Consider the following 25,214-nt stretch of genomic DNA (forward strand, 5'->3'; position numbering starts at 1 on the left):
CAGAGAGAAGGTAGCAGGGTGGCAAAGTTGTCCAAGGCGTTTGGAGTACTTAACGACGATATGCAGTGGCGGGTTGATGGATGGAAGTCGGGGCCGATGTCGCCTGGCCATTGGAAGGAGGGCAGACGAACTGGCGGTTGCATTGCGGTGGTGTGGCGAGATCGGATATCACCTGAGGGTGATGACCGGATGGCAACATAGCTGAGATTCATTAGTGTCAAATCGGGTCGATTTGATATGATCTGGGTTGGGAGTTCTGGCTCTGATCTGAGGAACGGTGATGTGGCTAGCCAAAAGGTGGTAGGTGATGGTGGCACTGCTGCCGGTGGATGGGCGACAGGGGAGGTGCCGAAGCGTTGCAATTTCTGCATCGGATCTCAGCTTGGGCCGTCTAAGAATTGGGCCTGGGCTTTGACCCTTGACTCTATTTTGTTGGGCTTGGCTTTGACCCTTGACCCAATTTATGTTTCTATTTTTCTTTTCTATTATTTACTTTTAGTAAGCCATGGCTCTATGCTGGTAATAAATCCCTACCACTTTTGGATAGGGCGACATGGAGTTTGTCCCGATATGCACACTCTATGTGCCTTGTTTGGCCTAACGAGGCGGCGAGTTATTTGCTTGATCAAATGGATGCAACCTACTAGTGGCAAGATGAAATTGAGTGTTGTCGGATTTATTTTCGTACAACAACATAGTGGGAAAACTGTGTTATTTGTAATGATGCTTTTTCGTGATAGAGTTATCTTTCTGGTATGTCACCGCTATGTCAAAGCAAATGAAGTAGCCATTCATGCACTCTTTGCTAACTGGTGTTTGTTAGAATACATAGGTTTTGTAGAGAATCCTGGTATTATTTTAGGATGTTCTCTCTATACTTATTGTAATATGGGGTTCAAGTTCTACGTCCCCCATTGTATTCTGTAGTTTCATTAATCAATGATTGAGACAACCGCACCAGCCCTCTTTCAAAAAAAAAAGAAAAAAAGAAGAAGATAGTTATATGTATGGGTTAGACCATCTCCAATGAATTAGTCTTTTTGCCACTTAGACAATTGAACGACTACTTTTGACAGATTTGTTAACTCCAATCCATGTGCCATTTCTGACGTGGTCTGATGTGGCAAAAGACAGATCTAGAAGACTGTCAAATTTGACAGTCCAAAGGCAACCTGTCTTTTATTTTTTTATTCCTCTCTCCTCTCTTCTTCTGTCTTCTATCTTCTCTCTTTCCTCATCTCTCTCGTTCATTCTCTTCTTCATACCCAGTATCTACTATCCAAACCAAAGCAAAATCGTGAAGGAGAATCTTCATTTCAACAACACCCTCTTCCTAATTTCTTGGGTTTTCCAAGAACAGCAAAAAATGGTCCTAATTCTATCCCCAAAATTTCTTCTCTTTCTCTAATTCTCTGGGATTAATGGCCGCTTGCAAATCCACCTACGGCAAAGCTATGAGGAAGCGCCTCTCTTGGTTGCTTTGTTGGTCTTTGGTCAGCTTTTGGTCTGAAATCTGTGTTAGAAATGGGGATGGGAGATGTTGGGCGGAAGTTGTTTCAGAGACGATGGTGGTGGACGGAGATGGACATTGGGGGAGGTCAGACTTCACCGTTATGCAGCGATGAGGCTTGAGATGGTAGATGCCTGCTTGGAGATGGGATCGTTGGGGTTTGACTGGGATCGGAATTCGATTTGATCTGGTTTGATTCCAGGCGAGATTGATCTGATCCGAGTGGGTTGGTGACGTCCAACCCTCGATGCGACTCAAGATGGTAGATGCTTGTATGGAGATGGGATTGTTGGGGTGTGGCTAGGATCGGAATTCGATTTGATCTGGTTTGATTCCAGGCGAGATCGATCTGATCTGAGTGGGTTGGTGACATCCAACCCTGACCGAGAAAAAAAGAAAAAGAAAAATAGTTTTGTTTTTGTTATAAAATATTTCAAAAACTATAAAATACTATTTAAATATAACTAATCCATTGGACCAAAAATTTGTCAAAAATGACCATGACACATCATCCTTCAAATTCAAATTTGACACAAATTTTTTGACTAACTCATTGGAGATGCTCTTACTAGTGGTGGTAGCCCAATGGATATTTTCTCATAATTTTTAGGGGAAATGATCATTTACCCAATTTTAGCTTAAAAATTGCCCAGTTGCTCCACCAACTGTTTTTTAACCCCATTTACCCAAAACACTCTAAGGGATTATTTCTCTAATACCCAATAAATTCTTTTTATTTATTTTTGAGACTTTTTTGCCCTCTCCTTCTTTCTCACTTAGAGAGAGAAGTCATCCTCCACCTTGCTGTGCTCCGGTGACCAATGGCCTGCCGCGGTCTCCGGCGACTGGACTCAGGCGACCGATGACCGAAATCTGGCGACTGGTCACCAGTGACAGAACCCGACCCAAGTTTCACCCCGAAACCCGGATACGAGCCTGTGGGACCCACTTTAAGTGAAATCCTACCGAAAAATCGACAGAACCTCCCCTAAAATGGGCTACCCAAAATTTTACAAAACCTAGACATGCTTAAAACTAAACTCACACTCCTAGATACATTCCAATATTTACATTCCAAGTGAAAATGTTACATTCCGATAGCACAAGTGTCACCTTAACTTCACTACGATAATAGCTTCTCAAACATTAACATTCTCCAAAGTAAATTGGTTATCAGAGCAGATATACACAACTAAGCTGATATCATACAAGGTAGGTTAAGTAATAACCTACGGACAAAACGGAAGCGCTGATTCCTATGCCTCAAGTTCCTGGACGCGATCTCGGCAAATATGAAATCTGGGCATTTGAAAAATGAAGGGCCCGGGGGAAAACATTTAAAATCTATTAGAGTGAGTGGATGAAAATAAAATAAATTATGAAATTAATGCTTGAATGCGTTCCCATTTTCTCTTTAACAAAAACCAACATGCAGCGAGATTTATAAAACAATTCCAACTCATTCCTTTGAAAACCATCCTTTCAAGAAACATCGTTCGATGACTAGAGAGGACTGCTGTCTAGTCATCTCATGCCATCTGGAGGGGACTGCCGCCCAGATGACTCATCGGAGGGGACTGCCGACCGGATTTAGGAGGCGGTGGTTAGAGGGGACTGCCGACTAACCACAGGTAGTTAGAAGGGACTGCCGACTAACTACCTCATATCATCTGGAGGGGACTGCCGACTAGATGACTCACCGGAGGGGACTGCCGACCGGGATATGGTCTGGAGGGGAATGCCGACCAGACTATTACCTAGAGGGGACTACCGACTAGGTATTGTACGCATGCGCTGAAACTAGCCTCCTTGCCAACTCCTTTCTTTAAATTCTTTTCTTTTCACAAAAATCACATTTACTCAAATAATAATCCATTATAAATTTAATACTGTGCTGCATACATTATTTAAATAAAACAAAAGTCCACTCACAGGTGAGTCTCGCAGCTAACCCTGCTGCCTGCCTGTGTCCTCCTCGCTCGAGGGATCAGTACGACCTGTAGCAAATGGACAGGATATAGTTAACCTCAATAAGGAATTAATCTGAGAAACAATGCTTAATCCTTCGGAAATTAATACTCATTACACATAATTCTTCTAACAACCAAATTCTCCAATTTAGGATTCAATTCTCAATTTCAGAATTTTCTTAATGATTTCCACGTCCTCAATGAAACTTTAACCTTCACAAGGATCGATTCGGTAACTAGTAAATTTAATTCCAACTCCTTAACTATACTTAACCACCAAATTATAAAATTATTCCCTTTTCAAAATTTCCAAATTCTTTCTCCAATTTCTCCACCAACAATTAGCCAACAAGGTTACAACAAAACATTTTCTTCCAAATTCCCAATTTCTCTTTTGACATTTGAAACCCATTTTACTTCTCCAACCTCTCAACAATCTCAACTCATCACTAAAAATATGACAACAAGTTCTCAACCCAAGATTAAAATCTTAACACCCTTAGAACCACATCCAACATTAAAACTCCAAGGAAACTCACTATCCAAGCAACCTTAAATCTAACACAAAATTCATAGATTAAATCTAACAGTTTCTATACCTGCAACAACAACCAAATTTAAGTAGAAATGTCCAGAAAAATCAAACAAGAACCCAAGAATTCGATAGTTACTGTTCACAGTACTGTTCACATTCTCAAACACCTTCAAATCTTCCTCCACCGATCAAAACGAGCTGCAACAAGGTTAGGAACACGTTCAGTACTTCCCCAACAACCAAAACTCCAAAGAATCCAGCCGGAAATCACCGGAAACCGGAGATCAAAGCAAAAATCCAATTTTTCCCATTTCTGGAAATTCCTCTTCAAACTCAAAAATCCATGGTACCCAAGAGGAAAAACTTACATGACTAGGTAGAGAAGGAGGAGAGGATCACGCCATGCCAAACGGTTCGTCCTGGGGTGGCCGGACGGCGACGAAATCTCCGGAAAACCAGAAACTACGAAAAGGAGAAGAAAGGAGGAGGGGGGGGGGGGTCGGGTCTGTCCCAATTTGGCAGCTTTGACTTCTCTCTGCTCAATCCCAAAATGGAATTCTTTAAAAAAAAAAAAACTATGAATAGTAACTTCCCTTTTTGGTCACAACTTTCCCTATAAAACTCCGATTTAAACAAACTACATGTCCACAAACTCGATTTTTTGTATACACGGCATTCACAAAGAAATTCCCTAATTTACCGAACTCAAGAAAAAGTCACTCCTCGGTCAATAATGGTAAAAATGTAACTAGTAAAAATTTTAAGGTACGAGGCATTACAACCAGAATCCGGCAACCGGAATCCGGAATCTGGCTACCGGACTGGCGACCAGATTCCGGCGTCTGAATTTATTAATACCCAGTAACCATATTATTGCCCACAGTAATCATATTATTTTCCCCCAATACTCATATTATTGCCTCCCAATAATCATATTATTGCCTCTCAAAATCATATTATTGCCGTCCAGTGAATTGTATAAACTCCCAAAACCAAAATGAATACACTACAGGCACAATTGATCAATTTATATGCATATTATTGCCCCCCAATACTCATATTATTGCCTCCCAATAATCATATTATTTCCCTCAAGTGAATTGCATAAACTCCCAAAACCAAAATGAATACACTACATACACAATTGATCAATTTATATGTTCAATTGTACACGTTCTTTCTTTTTTTTTCCCTTCCCATCAGAGCTCAAAGTACACAAAAAATAAATAAAAATTATTTCTCTGGGCACCCAGAAATTGCTCTGGGCACCCACCAGAGTGTGAGACCGGCGTCGGGGCGTGGTTGTATAAGGGGCTGAGTTGGATCGGCGTCGGGGTTGAGTTGGATCGGCGTTGGGGCTGAGTTGTGGCAGTGGGCCTTGGATCGGAGTCGGATCTGTAAATGATCCCCGCGAGTGATTGTCATCTCTCTTCCCGAGCGACTTAGCGCCGACGACCACCATTTTGAGTTCTGTGTTCCCTGCGCCGGTAGCCCAGATCGAAACCTGCTTCTTGATCATCATCCCCAACCCAGATCTCCAATCACCGTCCATTCCTTGCTCGGCAGAGATGGTGGAGGGACGCCGAGATCTTCATCTCCAACTGCCTCGGCAATCACCGTTAATTCCTCGTCCGGCAGTGATGGTTGTTGTTGTCCACTGGTTGCGACTCGCGGAATCAACTTGGTCGAGGAAGGAAGAGAGAGAGAGGGAGAGAGCGAGAGGTTGAGACTCGTTGAATCGACTCGGTTGAGGAATGAAGAGAGAGAGAGAGAGAGAGTCTGAGGGTTTGTTAATTCATTTGAGGGTAACATTGTCATTCATATTTAGATTGGGTAAATGGGATTAAAAATTTCTTGCTGGAGTAAGTAGGCAATTTTTAGTCTAAAATTGGGTAAGTGGTCACGGCCCCTAATTTTTAATATTTATAATGTGTAATTTATGAACAATTTCATGACCACCTAAATGCAAACATATGGAGGTTTGGAGCCTTGGAGGAACCAAGGCAGTCTCATGGCTCATCGTAACTCCGCCACGGGGTAATTTTGATATGAAAGGTGTTCTAAATGTTAATTCATAGCAGTAATAGGCTCATTGAACCTCCTTTGAGGACTAAGTCGACCTTGATGGAATTTGCCACCTTTTTTTTGGTCTAGTGCATTGTAAACCTATTCTCCAAGAGGCAAGCTTACTTTTGTGAATTATTTGTTCATATATATGCGTATGCGTGTAACTAGAGAATAAGTTATTTAGATAATTAAAATACATACAAAAAATATTGATATATTTTTACTATTTTATACTTGTATATGACATAATTCAATGATTTCAACCGTTGATCCTTTAGAATATTAAGATGCAACAATTGTATCTACAAAAAACCAACCAGGGTAAAGCTATGGTATGTTAACATTTCTCAAACATCAACTATTTTTACCACTTTAAGGACTCATGTTACCACTTTGAGGACTAATACTACTATTTTGAGGACTCATATGGTAAATTAAGAAAATTTACCACTTTAAGAACTTTGGTTACCACTTTGAGGACTAATATTACTATTTTGAGGACTGATGTGGTAACTAAGAAAATTTACTACTTTAAGGACTCATGTTACCACTTTGAGGACTAATATTACTATTTTGATGACTCATTTTACCACTTTTAAGGTAATTGTATGCATGTCATATGTTAACACATTGTAGAATTTTCCAACCAATCAAATCCATACCAATTTGGTCATTCAAAATTATATAAATAAATGTAGTCTGTTTGATAAAATTAAAGAAAATATTATGCTAATCAAATTATTAAACGTTTTTCGATTTGGATAATTTTTTGTACGATTTATATGTGTGTATGTAACTCAATAATGAATAACTTAGATTATTAAACTACATGTTAAGAATAAAAATGTCCTCACATTTCAAGTTTAAAGAGATTCTCTCTATATATGTACGAATCATTTTAAATTAAATAGGGAAATTCATCCAAACAGTGTCTGAACTTTTCCAGACTATTAATTTTCATACCTATACTTTGAAAAATGTCATAATGGTACCTGAAGTTTTGGCATTGACCCAATTTCCATACCTGGCAACAGTAAAAACGTTAACTCTGTTAACTTTTAAAGGGTATTTTTGTCATTTTACTATTCATCCGCCTATCTTATCTGAAACCATCCTCATCTCCATCCTCTTCTTCTCCTCCACCGAAACCATCTCCATCCTCATCTCCATCTTCTTCTTTCTTTTCTCCCTTCTCCTTCCTTCTGGTCTGCAGCGATGGATGGTTTGTAGGGAGGCGAGGTCGGGCGAGTATGGATGCTGTCAGGCGGGGAGGCGTGCAGGGGGCCGCGGAGGCCTGGGGTGCAGCGTTGGACAAGGCTGAGGCCCGTGTGGGCTGGCGGGGACTGGGGAAGAGTGGGTTGCTACGTCGTCGTTGATCTGGATGCTGCGACGGTGGGGAGCTGACGAATCCGATCTGGGTGCTGCGACAGTGGAGAACGCCGGCGAGCAGTGGCCTTCTCGGGTCGTGCGGGGCTAGGCGAGAGTTGGGCCATGCGTACAGGTGCAGCAGTGCCGTTGTAGGTGAGGAGGTGGGTGTGCAAGGCGCGGGCTACCTGACGCAAGTCTACTGCAGGCAGGGAGGGTGGCAGGCCAGTCTGGGGAAGCCGAGGTGAGGGCAGGCTACCTTGACTTGTGTAGTTGCTTAATTTTCCATTTGTTTGGTAGAAATTGAAAAATTTATGGTGTTTTAGGTGGATTTGGCTTGGTGGGTGTGTTGGGATAGCTGAAAGTTGTTTGATTTTGTGTAATTTTGCAAAAAGTTTGAAGCTTTATGATGCATAATGTATGTTTGGGAGGAATGTATATGAATGAGCTAATCGGTCTGAGTTGAAAGTAAGAGAAATTGGCTTTAGTGCTGAATGGGAATGGTGAGCTAATCAGTATATGGGAAATGTAAGGGAATGCTGAAAACTTTTTTGGATTTTGTGTGCAAAGACTGAAGCTTTGAGATGCTTTCGGTGGAGGAGAAGAAGAGGATGGAGATGAGGATGGTTTCAGATAAGATAGGAGGATGAATAGTAAAATGACGAAAAAAACCCTTTAAAAGTTAACAGAATTAACGTTTTTACTGTTGCCAGGTATGGAAATTGGGTCGGGGCCAAAACTTCATGTACTATTATGATATTTTTCAAAATATAGGTATGAAAATTAATAGTCTGGAAAAGTTCAGACACTGTTTGGACGAATTTCCCTTTTAAATATTTGTTGCAGACAGATAACTAGTATTACTGATTGTCATTGATCTTAGTGAAAAAAAGTCAGTCCTTTGAATTTGTCACGCAAGGTCAAAGTGCACTAGACTTTGTATTTGGCCAACTAAACGTCTAAACCTTTTGATAGCTAGTATTACTGTTTGGCATTGATCTTAGTGAAAAAGAAGTCAGTCCTTTGAACTTGTCACCAGGGTCGAGGGGCACTAGATGACTAGACTAGTCATTGGATTTGTTCAATTAAACCTCTTGTTTACACCGTCAGCTTCAGGCCGTCAGCTTCAGGGTAGGGGGTTGATATATAATGCAACCAAGACAATGCTGACAATCGAGGAGAAGGGCACTCTCTGTGCTCATTGGTATAAGTGGTCGGAAATTGTTATCTACATTCTTGTTTTGGTCACCTTGTTATTTACATTCTTATAAGATTTAATATACTGGCTTTTCTTGCACTTGTTATGTATGGAAAATTGGATTTAAAAAGTGTGAGAGGTTAATTTTTGGATGCATATATGGATCATTTCCTTCCTCTCAACAGGTTCGGCTGTTTTGTTTTGTTACTGTTTTCTCGCGTTGACATTGCACTTATGTGCAAAACTATGTTATTTTATGATTTATTTAGCAAACACAGTGATTTTTTTTGTTTTTAATATAAGACTCAAAAAGTAGATGACAACATATCACGCCTGCTTTTAGAGTTGATCCAACTGGTGAGGGACAATTGAGAATTAGGTTAGGACAAGACCGTATCACAAGCTCGATTTCCCACTAATATGACAAAAAAAAAAGATTATGCATGTCGTCCTCCGAAGAAAGAATCTCGGAAGCAACCCCAATTTTCTGATTTTAATTTATAAGTAATAAAAAAAGAAAAAAAAATCCATAGGATGACAGTTGATTTATAACTGGGTGTTTTATTATATACTGAAACAAGAAGCAGCTTGCTTAGCAGTCATTTTCTTGTTATTTAAGCTCTGCCTTTGAATTAACGGTACTTCGTGCACTGTCCAAGAAAACTGTCCAGGAAACTTCTAGCTAGCTAGGCTCGTTCACTAGTACAATTGAATTAATATATATACACCGGCACATGATTGAGTTGACCTTCAATTATAGTTGTAGCCTTGTACTCTTGTAGGATGACAATTCAAATTATACACTATTGATATTGTATAATAATTTGTATTCTCGCCTTTCGATCATCTTGAGCAAGGAGCATATCATGTCAGAGAATCTAACCACATCATCGCCATTTGAAGTTGAAGAAGGAGTTTCAACCCAAGAGAACTTCCCAAAAGAATCTGCAGGAGAAGTTAAGCAAGAGACATGTGGACTAACCTTTGGAGGCGACAATGGCACCGCTGCCACATCCGGCAGACAATCATTTGCAACAAGCGATGGAGGGTACAGTGCAGGTCCTCCGTCTAGCAGGACAACATGTGCAACAATAAGCTACGAAGGTTACTACAGCAGCGGTGGAACGTCTAGCTGCAGACCGACGTGTCATCCGTTACCACCTGGCCTCGGAACACCAATTATCGCAATTGTTCATAGTCCTGAATTTACGTTTGGTGGATGGGGTAATTCTACTGAAAATGTTGATGTAGAGATTGGCCATGATCAGCAACCTGATGATCTGGAGGCTACATATACTGCAGAAGAAGCCGAAAGAAAACAAAGGGAAGATGCAGCTTCCCCAGTAATAACCCACTCAGACTCCATTTCAAGTATGTTTTTGCCGATTTAATTTTGGGTTGGATATTCATGCTTTTACATATAGTTAATTGATATTATCTCTTCTCTTCATGCAAGTTTGTTGGCCACTCAGAAAATTACTTGATAGGGGAAGAAATGAGTCTCATTCCAACAACGACCATGAAACTAGTATTGCAGGACCACCAAGTGAGCATGTTCCAAATAACGTCGCAAATTCATCTAACATCATTTCGTGTATGTTCTTCCAACTTACATATGAACCTGATTGATTCTGATTAAGCACAATTCTATGAGTCTATCAAATAAATAAATTAATACTTATTCTTTGTGATTTACGCACAAGATCTTGTTACTACTTGGCTATCAATCTGGGCAGTAAATCACAAATCTGAAAGTTTTTAATGCAAGTAAATAGATGTATATGCTAATCATAATTATGATGATGTAAATTCCTACACGCACATAATGAGGCATAAGGTGGTGTATTGCATTTGGATTCTAATAACACGGTGGAGTTAAGGCATGAAGCATTTGTAAACAAACCTTAATGTAATATAAGGAACGCATGAATTAATTTGTTCACTTTTTTCGATTCGTGTCAAAGAACAAAGCTTCTCTTTAGTATATTATATATAATAATTGGTGGAACGTTCTTGGCAGCGGTGATAAATAGTGACCTAGTACCCCATGTTCCTCTACATCTTGCTGCTCTCAAAGGTGACTGGAATACTGCTAAAACCATCTTGCAATCAAAGCCTGGAGCTGTGAGGGCTAGGATCACAAAGGGTTCCGAAACAGCTCTTCACATCGCGGCCGGAGCTAAACATACGTACTTTGTTGAGGAGCTAGTTAAATGGATGACTGCAGAGGAGCTTGAACTGAAGAATGACGTGGAAAACACTGCCCTATTTTTTGCTGCTGTTTCTGGTATCAAAAGGATCGCTGAGGTAATGGTGGAGGTTAATCCGAGATTACCTCGGATCCGAGGCAGTAACAATTCAACAGCTCTGCATATGGCTACTTTGCTAGGGCACAGGGAGATGGTACGGTATCTTTACAGCAAGACTAAAAGAATTTTGACCTACCAGGACCGTGTGGGGCTTCTTATTGCTGCCATAACAGCAGATCTTTATGGTAAGTTTAATTACTAGCCCTAAAATATTGAAATGTCATCCTAAGTTCCCACTTATATATATATATATATATATATATATATATATATATATATATATATATGTTTGTCATCGTCACATATAGAGGATCATATATGCATAACATCTAGTTCATGATTATTGCAGATGTAGCTCTGGATATTGTTAAACAACACCCTGAAATGGCTCTTGCTCGAGATGAAAACGAAGAGACTGCACTCCATGTAATGGCGCGAAAACCTTCAGCATATCATAATGGAAGTCAGCTTGGATTTTGGAAACGATGCATATTCTCTTGTCAGTAAACTATGTTCTCATATCATTATATGAGGAAAACAAAAAACTTGGTTTTGATTGATTTTAATCATTTTATATTATTTTGTGCAGTCCCCAGGAATTTCAAGCGTTCCTGCGAAGAAAAGGTAAAGCATGCACTAGCCACTGAACTTGTGAAGCAGCTGTGGAATAAAATTCTGACATTAGAAAATGATTCCAAGATTGGTGATTTGATTAGAAAACCGTCTCGCTTACTGTTTACTGCAGCAGAGTTGGGTAACCTTGACTTTTTGATCATACTTATGAGATCATACCCCAATCTCATTTGGAAAGTTGATGAACAAAATCGAAGCATATTTCACATTGCAGTGGTTCACAGGCAGGAGAAGGTTTTCAATCTTATTTATGAATTAGGTGGATTGAAAGATTTGATAGCATCTTATAAAGATGATAACAATAACAATATGCTTCATTTGGCTGCAAAACTTGCACCTGCCAATAGACTTAATACTGATACTGGGGCAGCATTTCAACTGAGAAGAGAGTTGTTGTGGTTTAAGGTAAGATTTATGTTCTGATGTGTTCTTTTATTATGTTTTTTAATCGTCATATGTAATTTGGGTTGGCTAATATGCAGTTTTAAAAATGTTATAGGATTTTTGTACAATCTTTAAAACAAGTCTCAAAAAAATGGGTTGGGTGCTTGGGGCTTGGTATGGTAGTATCCGAAGATCAGGTATCACAAGTCTAGGGTGATCAAGGGAAAATCCGAATCATGGGACTACGTACATTTTACTCCCCTTTCCAAGTTCCATTTTTTTGGGTCTAGGGTTTGAGCTTCGGGTAGGGGCTCGATCAGGGTCACAATCATGGGTCAGCTAGGGTCTATCGTCCGACTCTTGTGCCAGTTGTGTGGATCTAAAGAGCTTAGGCCCCGAAATAGATTTCGACTCCTGATTTGGTGATTCGAGTCTTGAGTTTGAGGTTTGAGTCTTAAGCTATCGGTTGAGGTCATAGTCCCAGTTTGAAATTGAAAGTAAAGGCTTGGAGTGTTAAGCATCCAATCCTAACTGATTGAAAGCAAAGTTCGATGTATGTGATCGAGGCCTTTATGTTAGGACATGACACTAATTGGTATGATTTTGGAGAATTTGGGTTACAAGAGATCTGTGTCCAATTAATTAATATGCATATTTGATTTTATAGGGGAGATTCAAAATTTGGACTTCCGGGAGTTGTAATGTTGCTACAATACGAAGCTAAGAATGAAAAAAAAAAAATATATATATATATATAGACACACACACACCACGTAAGAAAAATGACACGATATAACTGGCTTATTGATGTTAAGCGTAAAATGTTCAGGAAGTTGAGAAGATCGTCCAACCGTTATACAAAGAGATGAGGAACTCTGATGGCAAAACACCTCAAATTCTATTCACTGAGGAGCACAGGGAATTACTAAAAGAAGGAGAAAAGTGGATGAAGGGTACTGCATCATCATGCATGGTTGTGGCAACCCTCATCGCCACCGTAATGTTTGCTGTTTTCTCCACTGTCCCGGGTGGCAACAACAATGACACAGGCATGCCCATGTTCATAAAAGAAACGGCCTTCAAAATCTTTGCCATATCAGATGCAGTATCACTTGTCTCTTCTGCCACTTCGATCTTGAGTTTTCTCTCGATCCTAACCTCACGCTACACCGAAGGTGACTTCCTCCATTCTTTACCAAACAGGTTGATCGTAGGGCTTGCAACCCTATTCATCTCTATAGGTACCATGATGCTCACGTACGTTGCAACGTTATTTATTGTCCTCGGCTCTGGAAACGAAAGGATAAAAGTTCCGATAACTTTGGTTGCTGTCATTCCAGTTAGTTTCTATGCTTTGCTGCAATTTCCTCTTCTTTCGGATATGATCAGTCATGCTTATATTTCAAGAGTATCTTTTCGTTCTAGCAACCATCTCTTGCAAAAGCTAGCTGCTACAAAGAAATGGCGGCACTCTAAGATTTAATGTCAACTTAATTGATTGGAAGGAAAATATTTATTGTATTAATGATCAGTGAAGTTCTACTGGTGTACAAGTTTTGGAAGTCTCTGTGTAAAGCTACATATACTTTGGAATGAAGGTGTGCAGATGTTTGAGTTTGCATGAATGAATAGTTTGTAAACTTTTGGTTATTAAAAAAAAGAAAAAAAATGCGTTGATGAAGCATCAAACTTCAAACATGAGTTATTTCCTAGTCTTCTTTTAGCAGTGGCGGCTACGTTAGATTCGCAGCCTCTATGATTCCGCTCAATAATTTTATTTTTATTTTTTATTTTAAGGAGGGTTTTGGCAATAGAAATTTCTTGAGTAAGAGGATTTTGCCGACGAATTTTTGTCAGTTATGGGAGTGCGGGGATGAAATGTTTGTCGGCAAAATGCATCGATCTCTTTTTATTTTTCTGAAAGTGCATCCCATTTCACTTTTATTTTTATTTTTTATTTTTTAATGGGAGAAATTCCTCTATAAATTTTACCGTAAGGCAAGAGTACTTTTTTCTTTTTTTGTTGGAGATTTGGGCCGACAAATTTGCATCAGTAATAGTATTTTTCAGATTATAAAAATGTAATGATCTTGAATTGAAAATTTTCTATCCCGAGATATCCAGCACTTATTAGCTAATCTCCGCTCTATACTCACTCTTTGTTTTAATAACAAAAAATTATCAGATGTTATCCAAATGATAGAACACACCGCGCGCAAATCATCGAACTCATCGCCCCAGTCTTTGTCTCTTCTCTCCCAAATGGACCTCAACCCAAAACCCTAACTGATCTCTACCAGACCACAAGAAACTAGAAACCCCAACAACAACAATGTCATCATCCGCCTTTCTCCACCTCCTCTTATATTCACCACCTCCTCGCTTCACCCTCTTCTTCACCACCTCCTCCTCCTCTCTCCCCAAAACCCCTAACCTCTTCTCTCTCCCCACCACCACCACCTCCCGCCCACATTTCCCAATCTCTCTCACAAACCCTACCCATCTCACCTCCCTCCGCTCTCCCCTCCGTGCTTACGATTCCGATGCCCCCGTACGGACCTCCGACGACTTCACTGCCGCTTTCAATTTTGACTATTTCCTCTCGATTGCTGAGCTTCTCTGCCTCGCGTCCTCCGCCGTGGTTTCGATCGGTTTCGGGTTGAGCTCGGCGGTGCCGGGGACGAAGAACACGGTTTTTATGGGGAGCAGGGTTTTGGGCGGCGGAGCATTGGCGTTGGTGGCGGCGGTGGGGATTGGGGCGTGGATTCGGAGGCGGCAGTGGAGGAGGGTGAGTAGGGAGACGCTGAAGGGTGGGGTGGAGGTGAATTTGTTTGAGAGGATTGACAAGTTGGAAGAGGATTTGAGAAGCTCGGCGACTATTATAAGGGTTTTGTCTAGGCAGCTTGAGAAATTGGGGATAAGGTTTCGGGTTACCCGAAAGGCTTTGAAGGAGCCCATTGCGGAGGTACTGTTAGTATTCTGGTGATTTCTGTGTTTGCTTTGAGTTTTTGGTTTATTTGCATCTGTTTTTGAAGAACTAGTGGTTGATATAGAGAGGCAAATGTAGTGGGATTGTGAAGTTAGGAAATGTGGTATCGGAGTAAGACTGGTAGTAATTGACAGTGCTCGTGGAGCTAGATATTCTTCTTAAAAATTAAAATCTTAACACTTTTGAGATTGGGAATTTATTTCATTGGTGGAACCTAACAAAGTTCAAGCCTAGCTAGTATAGATTAGTAGGATCAATGTTTGATTGGTGTCGAAATTCTGTGTATGGCAAATTTGCATAACCATGCCTAGGTAGTTTCATTGTATCTTGGAATCTTGAACACGTTAATGGATTAAGTTGTTAAGATCGTGAAATCGCTTGTGCGAGCTCATCATCCCCTGTGTGCTTACATTCTAACCTCAAATGCCCCTAGCAATATGCTAAAAATAAGTATAAGACTTCTAACTTGCCTCAGTCTACTATTGGCATGTTGCAAACTGTAGATTGATTGATAATATTGGGATATGCATGTCTATGATTTCTCAATTACGTATTTTTAAATCTTTTTCTGTGTATAGTTGAAAGCTTTTAAGTGCTAATTGATGTCTCTTAATCAGATCCTTTTCAAGATGCAAGTATAGATTCAGTAAAACCCTGAAAGCTTTGAAATTTCTTTATCCCTCTATATGATATCCTTTTCAGGGTGGGTAAAACATAAATGCTATGTCAGTTGGGTGTGTGAGTTTGAATTTAGATTGATGAATCTGACCAAAAAGATATAGGGTGCTGAAGAAGGTGAGGATTTAAGTGCTAGACTTGTAGATGTGTGACCGTGTCGATCTATCTGATGATGAACTTCTTTGCTAAAACCATTTTTCCTGGCTAATCTGCTTTTTGTTCTCTTATCACTGGAAATGTGTGCTTTCTGGAAACAGACAATTAGTATACCCCAGTTCTGGGGTGAGCTACACATTCTGAAAGGCAACCAACTTTATAATTATCAATATGTTCTCATGGTGCCCAAAGCGCATTTTAGTCATTAAACCATTCTCTCCCTTCTGTCTAAAGAAAAGACGATATTTTTCTCCTTTTTCTGTACAATGCATAATAATTGTGAAATTTCATAGATCATGCAGATATCCTTATTAGCAAAGACACACTCACAGTTTAGAGCCTTCCAATCTTCTTAGACATTGATCTTTTAGAAACTAGGTGACACTTAGGTAATCCAATTATACAGCACCCTTGCAGATAAAATATGCGTTTAAAGAGGACAATATGCCACAACTCGAAAATGCAAGTTAGTTTTGGTAGGGGATGGTTTGAATGGTAACCTGCATGGATAAGATTGGTAAACATAATCTTTAAAGCTCTTGATCTCATTTGTGCACAGTGTGGCATTGTGAAAGATTGAAATGGTTAGGAGGAATCTAGGGTTTTGCTGGCACCGAATATAAGGGTTTATTTATCTGTTGAAATGAGTGATTAAATGTAGTGTACTGAAACTATGCATTAGCATGTACTATCTGATATTGCAAGATTCTTAGCAGATACGACAGCATCTAATTATTTATCTGTGACTGCAGACTGCAGCTTTGGCTCAAAAGAACTCTGAGGTCACTCGAGCATTGGCAGCGCAAGAAGACATTCTGGAAAAGGAGCTTGGAGAAACTCAAAAGGTTTTACTGGCAATGCAGGTGAGTGTCATCTCTTCCTTTGTGGCAGATAAATACAATGAAGTTGGCTGCTACCTAGGTTTTCCTCAGTATTAAACTGGAGAATTGATTGTTTTTACTCACTTGGGAATTATAATGATTTATAAAGTATTTCTTCTAATGATTCAGAATCAAGGAAAGCTTGTTGATGTATGTTAGGTTATCCCCTCTACAAACTACAATCTTTAACATTAATGGGTTTGATAATATTGGCATAGGCGCATAGCTGTATCTATCTGTGGTTGTATTCTATTTACTTTTCAAATCTTTATGGATTCTATTAGCCAGACATTATTAATTGAGAGATTGCAGGTGCCATAGTTCTGATGAGAATTTCTTCCATCCATTGCCATATGGATTCTATTTACTTTTCAAATCTTTATGGATTCTATTAGCCAGACATTATTAATTGAGAGATTGCAGGTGCCATAGTTCTGATGAGAATTTCTTCCATCCATTGCCATATGCAGGAGCAACAGCAAAAACAACTTGAGCTGATTCTTGCCATTGCAAAGAATGGGAAGCTTTTGGACAACAAACAGACAAATGATCAACCAGAGAGTACCGTTAGAATACGTGATTCAAGTACAGACAATTCAAAACAGAAGGAACCCCATCAAATATAACCTTTGTGTGGAAGCAAAGGAGTCAAACTAGGATTTTGGAGCAAACCAATCCTTGTGAAATTGTTTTTTTTTCCCAACGTTGTTGGCCTCGAACCATACGTGGTTCAATTTTCTTCTCACAGTTGGGCTCTGCGGGTTGTCAGTGTATCTATGTCATGATGAAGTTGGGTTTTCGGCCAATAGAAAAAATTTCTCAGGCCTTTCTGGATACGCAAAGCTGGATGGTAAAGTAAAAACAACGGAGGAGGAAGAGTTGTAGGATAGAAATGCACAACCATTTGAGAGTACAGTTGTACCAATAAGGTAGAAGTGGAGTTTCTGCTCCTCATATTTGTAATTTTTAGTTTGTATGCATCATCTTCTTGAAACCAATATGTAACATCTTAGTATCGTGCAGTCACGTTATGAACTTCTTACTGACCGTCGCAAACTGACTATTACGTTGCTCCTGTTGGTTCTGTTTTTCAATTATGTAAAATAATGAACGTTCGGTATTACTGAAATAATTAGTCCAAAGAATTGAATTTTGCAACTAGCATTTGCTTTAATGGTAGTATATTTTGGTATATTTGACATTCATAATTTCATAGTGGTGTCTGAAGTCACCAAACCCCATGGTAGATTAGCATTTGGCTTTGGTGTTTTGGTGTTAATATATATTGGGAGATGATATTCACACCATTTTTCTTCAAAAAAGACTAACTATACGCTCTTTTTGGATTCAAATTAACACAAAGGGTGAGTGATAGGCCTGTAAATGGACCGGGTTTGGATCGGATTGACCTAAATCCAAATCCGTTTATTAAAAAAAAAATTCGATCCAAACCCGCTCCGTTAACCTGGCGGATCATTGATACCTCGATCCAAATCCGTATCCGTCGGATTAACGGATACCCGATCCGTTAATCCGATCCGTTTATAATTTCAAATATTTTTAAATTTTAAATAGTAATATTAAATTTATATCATGATACCTCATAAGATATTAATAAAATATTAAAATAATATGATCTACATGAAGAGTATCACCAAAAGTAAAATTACATTATATTTTATATTTTTTAAAAATAATAATATATTCATAAAAAATAATATTTTATTATTACGAAAACGGGTCGGATCATTAACGGATCGGATCGACCTAAATCCAAATCCGATCCGTTTATTAAACGGGTTAACGGATTCGGATCCTTAACGGATCAACGAATCAAAATGTTCGATTCAAACCCGTCCAATAGTCACGGATCTGGAGCGGGTCCGGATCAAAATCCGGTCCATTTACAGGTCTAGTGAGTGATTAGTAATCTCTAATACAAAAAGGTGTGTAAATATCGCTTCCCTATTTATTTTGAGATAGTCGTAATAATGAAAATATTTATATTTTACTTTTTCAAATCATCCGATACATTATAGGCACTGTGAGACACCAAACGATGTCGTTTTGATGAAAGAACTCCGAGTCTGGACTATACAGAGAGAGAGAGAGAGAGAGAGAGAGAGAGTTGAAATGGAAGAGTTAAGAAAGCTAGAAGAGGTACAGAGAACACTGACGTTTCTTCAATCGCGAGGCATCACAAATGACAATGACGACTGTAATTGCTTCCTTTCCAAGCTCACCCTCCTCCTGGTAATTCTCAAATTCTTACCTGCAAAACCACAATCCATCTCTTACTCTCAACAACTTTTACTTCCCCTTTGGTCCTCAATAAAGTTGTTTCCTTTTTCCTTCTTCCTCATAATTTAGTTTTATTGCTTTGCTGCTAATGCTAAAGGTACGACCTTGTGGGGAGCTTGATTTGGAAAACAAGTGTGCTTTGGTTTCTGAGTATATGCCAAAGGTAACCATTGTTTTATTAATTGGCTGCTTATTTGATTATGTTCAGCTCAATATTATCAGAAATGGGTTGGCCTTATGTAACTTGTTTCCCAGATATCTGCTGCAATTCTTGATGAAGCATCTAGCAACCTCACCGGCAAAGGTACCAATAAAGAAACCCTGCAAGGCTGCTTGAATTGTTGTTGCAAGCATTTATTCGATACTTTAGTCGATTGTGATTTGTGTAGGCATGTGTAAGTTATGTGTATGTGTGTTGCATAAACAGGAAAAAATGTACATGAACACAGTTTTTAATTTTAATTTTACTAAAACGTAGCGTATATAGCAACAGCATACGTGAAATGTATAGTTATGTACATGTATAGGATAATGCTCTCTTGGCAGTTATCTGCCTTGTTAATTTGTTAGAATAGATTGAGAGTGACTGTTTATATAAAACAAAGGGTCCGTATAGACTATCTGGTAAGAAAATACTCTCCTACGTATGAGTGTGTATGACTCACCTTTTCCATTGTACTGATAAATGCAAATCTTATACTTGACGGTTGTCCTTGGATTAGTTGACAGATAGTCTAAGTTATCGAAAAGATAGGTTTACTAGGTGTGCCATTTTTATACTAAATAAACTGTATTTTGGTGCTGCTTTGGGTTGTTCAAGGTCTGTTTTACCTTCTTTTACTGCATGGATGTTGTTCGATTGGGGCAGTTGTGAAAGGGGAGAGGACGTGCCTTTGTGCTTGTGTTGACATTTTATGATAGTTAAGAAGTACCCTGGATTTTGTTTTCTAAGAGTTGATTTCCGTTATTTGCTGGCATGTAGGGCATCACCCTTTTATGCTTTGATTTGGATGTAGGTTTCTTTTAGATAACTTCTTAGATACATATATACATATTGCTTCACATATTTGATAGCTTAGATTAAGATATCCAATGAACACTTGCTTTTCTACAGGCCATGAAGAAAATTGTGTTGAAAATTCTTTGCCCCTTGACTTTGGCCACAAGTCAGAGTCTGGTCCATTGCAAACTAATTTTGAAAAAATAGCTATGGTGGGACTGGATGCAATGCAACGAGCAAATTCAACCCTCGAAGATTTTGTAAGCTGGCTTTTTCATTGAAGAGAAACTTCATTCTTCTGTGTAAATAATTTTTTGTGCCCTCGGTTCGCAAAATACAGCTAAAACATACAATCCTTTATTAAACACAACCTTTTTTCTCTGCTAACTAGGTTACTGAACTACTGATATAGTAAATTGTTGCAGTAAACTGAACGTTAACAACTGATTTGTTGTTTTCTGTTTCCAAATGTGTATACTGAGGCAATAGATATATGTCTTAGCTATTGTATTATTTGACTAGGTGATGTAATAATTATTCGCTCATTTTTCCAGTGCAGGTCTTATTTTATGTTTCATGGCATGGATATAAACAAACCACAATCAGTATTCCAATATCTTCCTATGCTTTCATTTGTAGAAAGTTACATTTATCAGGTAGTTTGTCTTCACAAGCATAGTAAATTCAGTTTCTTTATTATTTTATCCTGTAATGAAAAAGATAACTTGTCTTTTGTTTTTTTTTGAAGGGATAACTTGTCTTCTTTTACTGTTAATGAAATGGGAAACAATGAACCAATGCAGTTTCCACTTTCCAGAATAGTTATGTGATGGAACTTGTGGGTAGCCCTTGGAAAACTATTTCTATATGGTTCCACAGGGAATCAAATACTGGCCTTTTCTTTTTGGAATGAGCTATGTGAGTCTGAATTTCCGATCAACTATGGTTGTATAAATTTTGGAACAAAAAAGTAGGATAAGTAGTACTGGGTGCTAAACAGTGAAATTATATTATGGGATATTGCAAACCATGGTTGGCCAATAATGCATTGTATGATTTTCTGAGTTGTAACCAGTTGATCTCTGTTTGTTGTGCTTCTGGAATTTCTTCCCTTTTGTCTCTCTCTTACTGATCATGTTTTCATTGTTACAGCTTGACGATTTGAATGAGAAGACAGTGCAAGCATCAAGCAGTGAAATGACCATTTCAGAAAGAGGAACTGCAGTGGTAGTGCTAAGAACTTGGGAACAATGATCTTGAAGTTATTGTGACTAGGTTCTTAACTTGACAAATATCTTTTGAAATGCAGGAAGGTCATGGGAAAATTTCTCAGTTTTCAAATGTGTTTAAAAGTGATCCTTTCAGACCACTCGAATGTCTACTTGAATCCCATGTCCTTTTGACAAAGAGGTAAAGCTTACTGCTTTCTATTATCATTCTTCTCTTGCGGACCAAATAGGTACTCTCAGGTCATTGTGCAGTTACACTTTTGTTTAATGTGTTTAGAATGCAAGATGAATTCAAGTGTGGAGAAGAGTATTGGGCTCTGGAAAGAAAACTTTGTCATGCACTTAATAATAAATTGCAGGTATGTTGTATCATCCTGGGTTATTACATTTTAAATGTGGGTATTGGTTAGTTTTAGTAAGTCACTCATAATGTTATGTAGAATTATATAAGAAAGTTTCAGTGAAAACCATAACTTTTATTTTCCTTCCATCACATGTAGTTTATATAATACTTAGATGGACAAAGGCTGGAACCCCCTAGACCAAAACCGGTCTTCTCATTCATAAAAGTAACATAGTGTTAGTCTTATATTCTAAAGTGATGGAGAACAGGTGTCCTCTCTTCCAAAGTAACAATAAACTTTAAGGCAAAAATGAAGGGGGTGGCCTAGTCCCAAATTTCGAGGGACATTCAAACAGCCCTTCGGGGATATCCTTAGTTAGGTATGAATTTCAAAAATCACTCATGACCTTTCATTCTTGTGTCCGAATGGTTCTTACACCCTCAATATGATCAATATCTTCGTTGGTCTAAAGGTAAATGCCTAATAGAGTCCTGTTAACATAAATTGTTAAGCTATAGAAGGCAGAATTGGTGACATTGAAAGCAAGAATAACTAGAAGATAAGTAATGCCAACTCTACTTGCCTATTTGAAGATTCCAAGTAGTCTCCATCAGAGAGCCTCCATGAAGACTAGCAACCGGATAATACCTTCACCACGGTTCAAGTACAACCAGTATAATCAAATCACTGACCTTTTCTTTGACTCTAAGAGGACCATCAACTCCTCCGCAACCAATCCTCCTCTTGTATCCACCCAATGCATCACTTGGCAAGCCTTTCCAGTCAAACCTTTTGGAAAGCCTTTCTGGTCCAACCTTTTGAAAAGCCACTACTCTGATTGTTCAAAAAAAAAAAAAAAAAAAATAAAAAAAAAAATTACAAAGCCACTATTTGACATGATTAGATTTACGTAACCTGTTTTAACTGTTACTTTCAAATATTAAGGTATATAACGTGTAAGTTATAAATTTTCTACTTACAGACTCTTCTGAGCATCCTTTGTTTAATTCTGAGGAATTATCTAGCATCAGGCATAGACATGCTCAAGTTTTCTTTGTTAGATAATAATCAACATTATGCTACACAGATCTCAGTTGAAGATGCAATGAAGGCAATTCATCTCAAATCCTTTGATTATCGAGTGCTGAATCTTTTACTGTACCAGTTGAGAGGAGAAAAGGTATAGTAGCTTTTGTTATTTATATTTATATATATATATATATATAGATATATAGATATCACTATATCTTAGTAAATTGTACCTTATATTAATGATTTTTCTATCTTTATTTATATGATCACTTGTTGTGTTGTATGCATCCATTTTCATCGGTTAGAACGTAATTGTTTATTTGCATGTTTTTCTTAGAAACTGAATCTTATAGTGAACTGTTTACTAAACCTTCTGCAGATATTTTTATGTTTTATGAATCAGTTATGTGTGTGTGTGTGTGTAGTTATTACTACATTATCTTTAGCATATGTATTTTTTTCCCCCAATTTATATGGATTAGAAGTGTCACGTTTACTTTTACAATGGTGAAATGTAAATTCCATTCTGTTGATTGTGTTCTTCTTTGAAGTGATTATTCAGGTCAATGAGTTGCACATGGAATTTCTGTCTGTCTCAGAATTCCTAGTTGAGGTAGCCGATGATTTGTAAGTACTTTTCTTTGTTTGTTTGTTTTTAGTCAAAGGCTCTTATTCTGTGTACATTTTTTTAATGGCCCTTATTTCACATTATAATCATAAATTTGTAACTGATGGATGGTTGGTTTTCTACCTGTTTGTAATTACTATGTACTCTGTTGGAACATCATCTAATCCTTGGATATATTTTTGTTATCTTTCATTCACTATTTACCCGAGAGGCTTCTTCTCGAGTCTTTTGAGAACATGTATGACCACATGCTTGCATGTGCTTCTATGTTTTCAGCTTACTATTTTACATCTATGTTTCCCAGTGCTTATGTGAACAACTAATGCTCTTATTTTTAATTTTTGTGGAAAGCACATTGTCAGTATCATTTGCTATTGAGTTGACACGATGATGTTGTAGGTTTGACTATGAGGTGAGTTCTATAGTTTTCTGAGTTCATACTGCTAAATATATTATTAATTGGCCATTTCTTGTTCAAAAGTCTTGGCTTTTCATGCAGGAGGATGTATTAGAAAATAATTTCAATATATTGCGCATGTTTGTCAGAATATATGGAGCTTCTGCCCCTACAGTGCTGGTGAGCAGTCATTTAACAGCTTCTTGTTTCTAATTGTGTGGATTGAACCTAAGACCCTAGATGAGCTTAAGCTCAGTTTGATTCCTGACTCTTTTTTTAATCATGTTATGTTCTGAAAAAATTAATCTTCTCCTTGGTTTCCATTAAATGCAATGCAATCCGTTTTTATTAATTCAAACAATATAAAGTTGAGAATAGATTGATGCTGCTTGTTGTCAGGAATAAGAATTACTTAATGAAATTTCTGGTTGTGATGTTAATACAAAAAGGACTTGCTTTTTTGTTTGTTTGCTAAAGGACAGATAAAATTTAAGGTACTGTAGCCTTTTATGTGTAAGTTTCAGCCTTTCAGGTCAGTAATGTAGGTGATTAATGTAGTTTTCGTACAGTAGGTTCCTTCTCAATGAAATACAAGCTCGTGTCATGGTTCTATATAGAAACACATAACAACTTCCATCTTCCTATGTTGGTCCTATCTGTCATGATGTTAAATGCCCAGATGAGATAGAGATTGAACCTCAGACCCTAGATGAGCTTAAGCTCAGGTTGCTCCCTGATACTCTTGATTTAATCATGTAATTTTGTACTACTGAAAACACTTTTCTTCTCCTTGGTTTCCTCTAAATGCAATGTTTCTATTGATTCAAGCAATATGAAGTTGAGAATACATCGATGCCCTTTAAGGAAACTGTGGTTGTTATCTTTATACAACTAGCCACCAAAAAGGACTCGGTTTCTTTTAGGGGACAGAGTTAAACATAAGGTACAGTAGCCTTGAATATGCAAGTTTCAGGTCAGTATTGTCTGTTTCATAGAGTAGCTCCTTGTCAATGAAATACAAGCTTGGGTCATTGATCTATACAAAAACACAGGATAACTTCCCTTTTTGTATTTAAGTACTATCTGTCATGATGTTAAATGCCGAAATCAGTGGAGTTTTATCAATTCAAAAATAATGTTTGACATTAATCCATTTGTTCATCACACTGAATTTAGGGAGGGCACTATGTGTGACCTGTAAGTACTAACACCCAACTATATTGTACCATTCAGGCAAAATACATAACTGAGGCTGAAGAGAAGTACAATCAAGTGTTGAAAGCGTTGGATCCTCAGCTGTCTATGCATTACCAGAGAAGATGTGTAGAAGCCACTAAAGAAGGTAAATCTGCCAGCATTAATGTTCAGTCTGTGAAAGTAGATCCTCGTTTCCTTAACGCTTTGTTGATGTTTCTTGAATTTGAAATTTTTAGGAGGGAATATGTCAGGGCATCCTCTCGGAACATGGAGCATACCACCTCTAATATTAGATGAGGAATTCTATCGATGCAGTCTATTAGATACAAAATAAGCAGTTGTAACCTTTGATTTAAACAGTTGGATTTTGGTGTAGTCAATAAAATGGGTTTTTCTTTTCTTCGCTATACA

At 38.2% G+C, this 25,214-nt stretch overlaps 3 protein-coding genes and 1 long non-coding RNA gene across 11 annotated transcripts; 3 read left to right on the top strand and 1 right to left on the bottom strand.

The window, feature by feature from the left end:
- Positions 1-3,389: 3,389 nt before the first annotated feature.
- Positions 3,390-4,497, bottom strand: LOC121051565. Its single transcript, XR_005806108.1, has 3 exons — positions 4,384-4,497; positions 4,080-4,213; positions 3,390-3,507 (listed from the first exon to the last, which is right to left on the bottom strand). It is a non-coding gene; the product is annotated as an uncharacterized LOC121051565 (long non-coding RNA).
- A 5,014-nt stretch (positions 4,498-9,511) lies between these two features.
- LOC112190323 (ankyrin repeat-containing protein At5g02620) lies at positions 9,512-13,454 on the top strand. Its single transcript, XM_040513318.1, has 5 exons — positions 9,512-10,016; positions 10,666-11,139; positions 11,304-11,453; positions 11,544-11,992; positions 12,801-13,454. The coding sequence occupies exons 1-5, from the start codon at positions 9,512-9,514 to the stop codon at positions 13,452-13,454; spliced, it is 2,232 nt and encodes a 743-aa protein (XP_040369252.1).
- A 649-nt stretch (positions 13,455-14,103) lies between these two features.
- LOC112190276 lies at positions 14,104-17,820 on the top strand. Its single transcript, XM_024329704.2, has 3 exons — positions 14,104-14,936; positions 16,547-16,657; positions 17,146-17,820. The coding sequence occupies exons 1-3, from the start codon at positions 14,304-14,306 to the stop codon at positions 17,299-17,301; spliced, it is 900 nt and encodes a 299-aa protein (XP_024185472.1). The 5' UTR covers positions 14,104-14,303; the 3' UTR covers positions 17,302-17,820.
- A 916-nt stretch (positions 17,821-18,736) lies between these two features.
- On the top strand, positions 18,737-25,214 carry LOC112186998. Of its 8 annotated transcripts, none has more exons than XM_024325595.2 (14): positions 18,737-18,928; positions 19,046-19,139; positions 19,232-19,280; positions 20,091-20,236; positions 20,531-20,632; positions 21,129-21,203; positions 21,286-21,386; positions 21,483-21,564; positions 22,637-22,729; positions 23,144-23,208; positions 23,609-23,621; positions 23,709-23,786; positions 24,840-24,948; positions 25,040-25,214. In XM_024325595.2, exons 1-14 carry the CDS (start codon positions 18,879-18,881, stop codon positions 25,135-25,137), a joined length of 1,155 nt encoding a protein of 384 aa, XP_024181363.1. In that variant the 5' UTR covers positions 18,737-18,878; the 3' UTR covers positions 25,138-25,214. The 8 variants fall into 8 exon arrangements, 6 of the variants coding, with proteins under 6 accessions (XP_024181363.1, XP_024181362.2, XP_040370599.1 ...); XM_024325594.2 differs by having other exon boundaries at positions 18,738-18,928; positions 19,074-19,139; positions 21,129-21,200; XM_024325593.2 differs by having other exon boundaries at positions 18,739-18,928; positions 19,074-19,139.

Source organism: Rosa chinensis, chromosome 2, assembly GCF_002994745.2.
Source record: "Rosa chinensis cultivar Old Blush chromosome 2, RchiOBHm-V2, whole genome shotgun sequence".
Lineage (NCBI taxonomy): Eukaryota > Viridiplantae > Streptophyta > Magnoliopsida > Rosales > Rosaceae > Rosa > Rosa chinensis.

Coding starts and splice junctions, on each gene's coding strand:
- LOC112190323 (XM_040513318.1), top strand. CDS start 9,512: ATGTCAGAGAATCTAACCACATCATCGCCATTTGAAGTTGAAGAAGGA. Junction 11,454..11,543: donor GAAACGATGCATATTCTCTT/GTCAGTAAACTA, acceptor TATTTTGTGCAG/TCCCCAGGAATTTCAAGCGT. Junction 11,993..12,800: donor GAGAGTTGTTGTGGTTTAAG/GTAAGATTTATG, acceptor TAAAATGTTCAG/GAAGTTGAGAAGATCGTCCA.
- LOC112190276 (XM_024329704.2), top strand. CDS start 14,304: ATGTCATCATCCGCCTTTCTCCACCTCCTCTTATATTCACCACCTCCT. Junction 14,937..16,546: donor TGAAGGAGCCCATTGCGGAG/GTACTGTTAGTA, acceptor CTGTGACTGCAG/ACTGCAGCTTTGGCTCAAAA. Junction 16,658..17,145: donor AGGTTTTACTGGCAATGCAG/GTGAGTGTCATC, acceptor TGCCATATGCAG/GAGCAACAGCAAAAACAACT.
- LOC112186998 (XM_024325593.2), top strand. CDS start 18,746: ATGAAAGAACTCCGAGTCTGGACTATACAGAGAGAGAGAGAGAGAGAG. Junction 21,565..22,636: donor CACTTAATAATAAATTGCAG/GTATGTTGTATC, acceptor TATGCTACACAG/ATCTCAGTTGAAGATGCAAT. Junction 23,787..24,839: donor CTTCTGCCCCTACAGTGCTG/GTGAGCAGTCAT, acceptor TGTACCATTCAG/GCAAAATACATAACTGAGGC.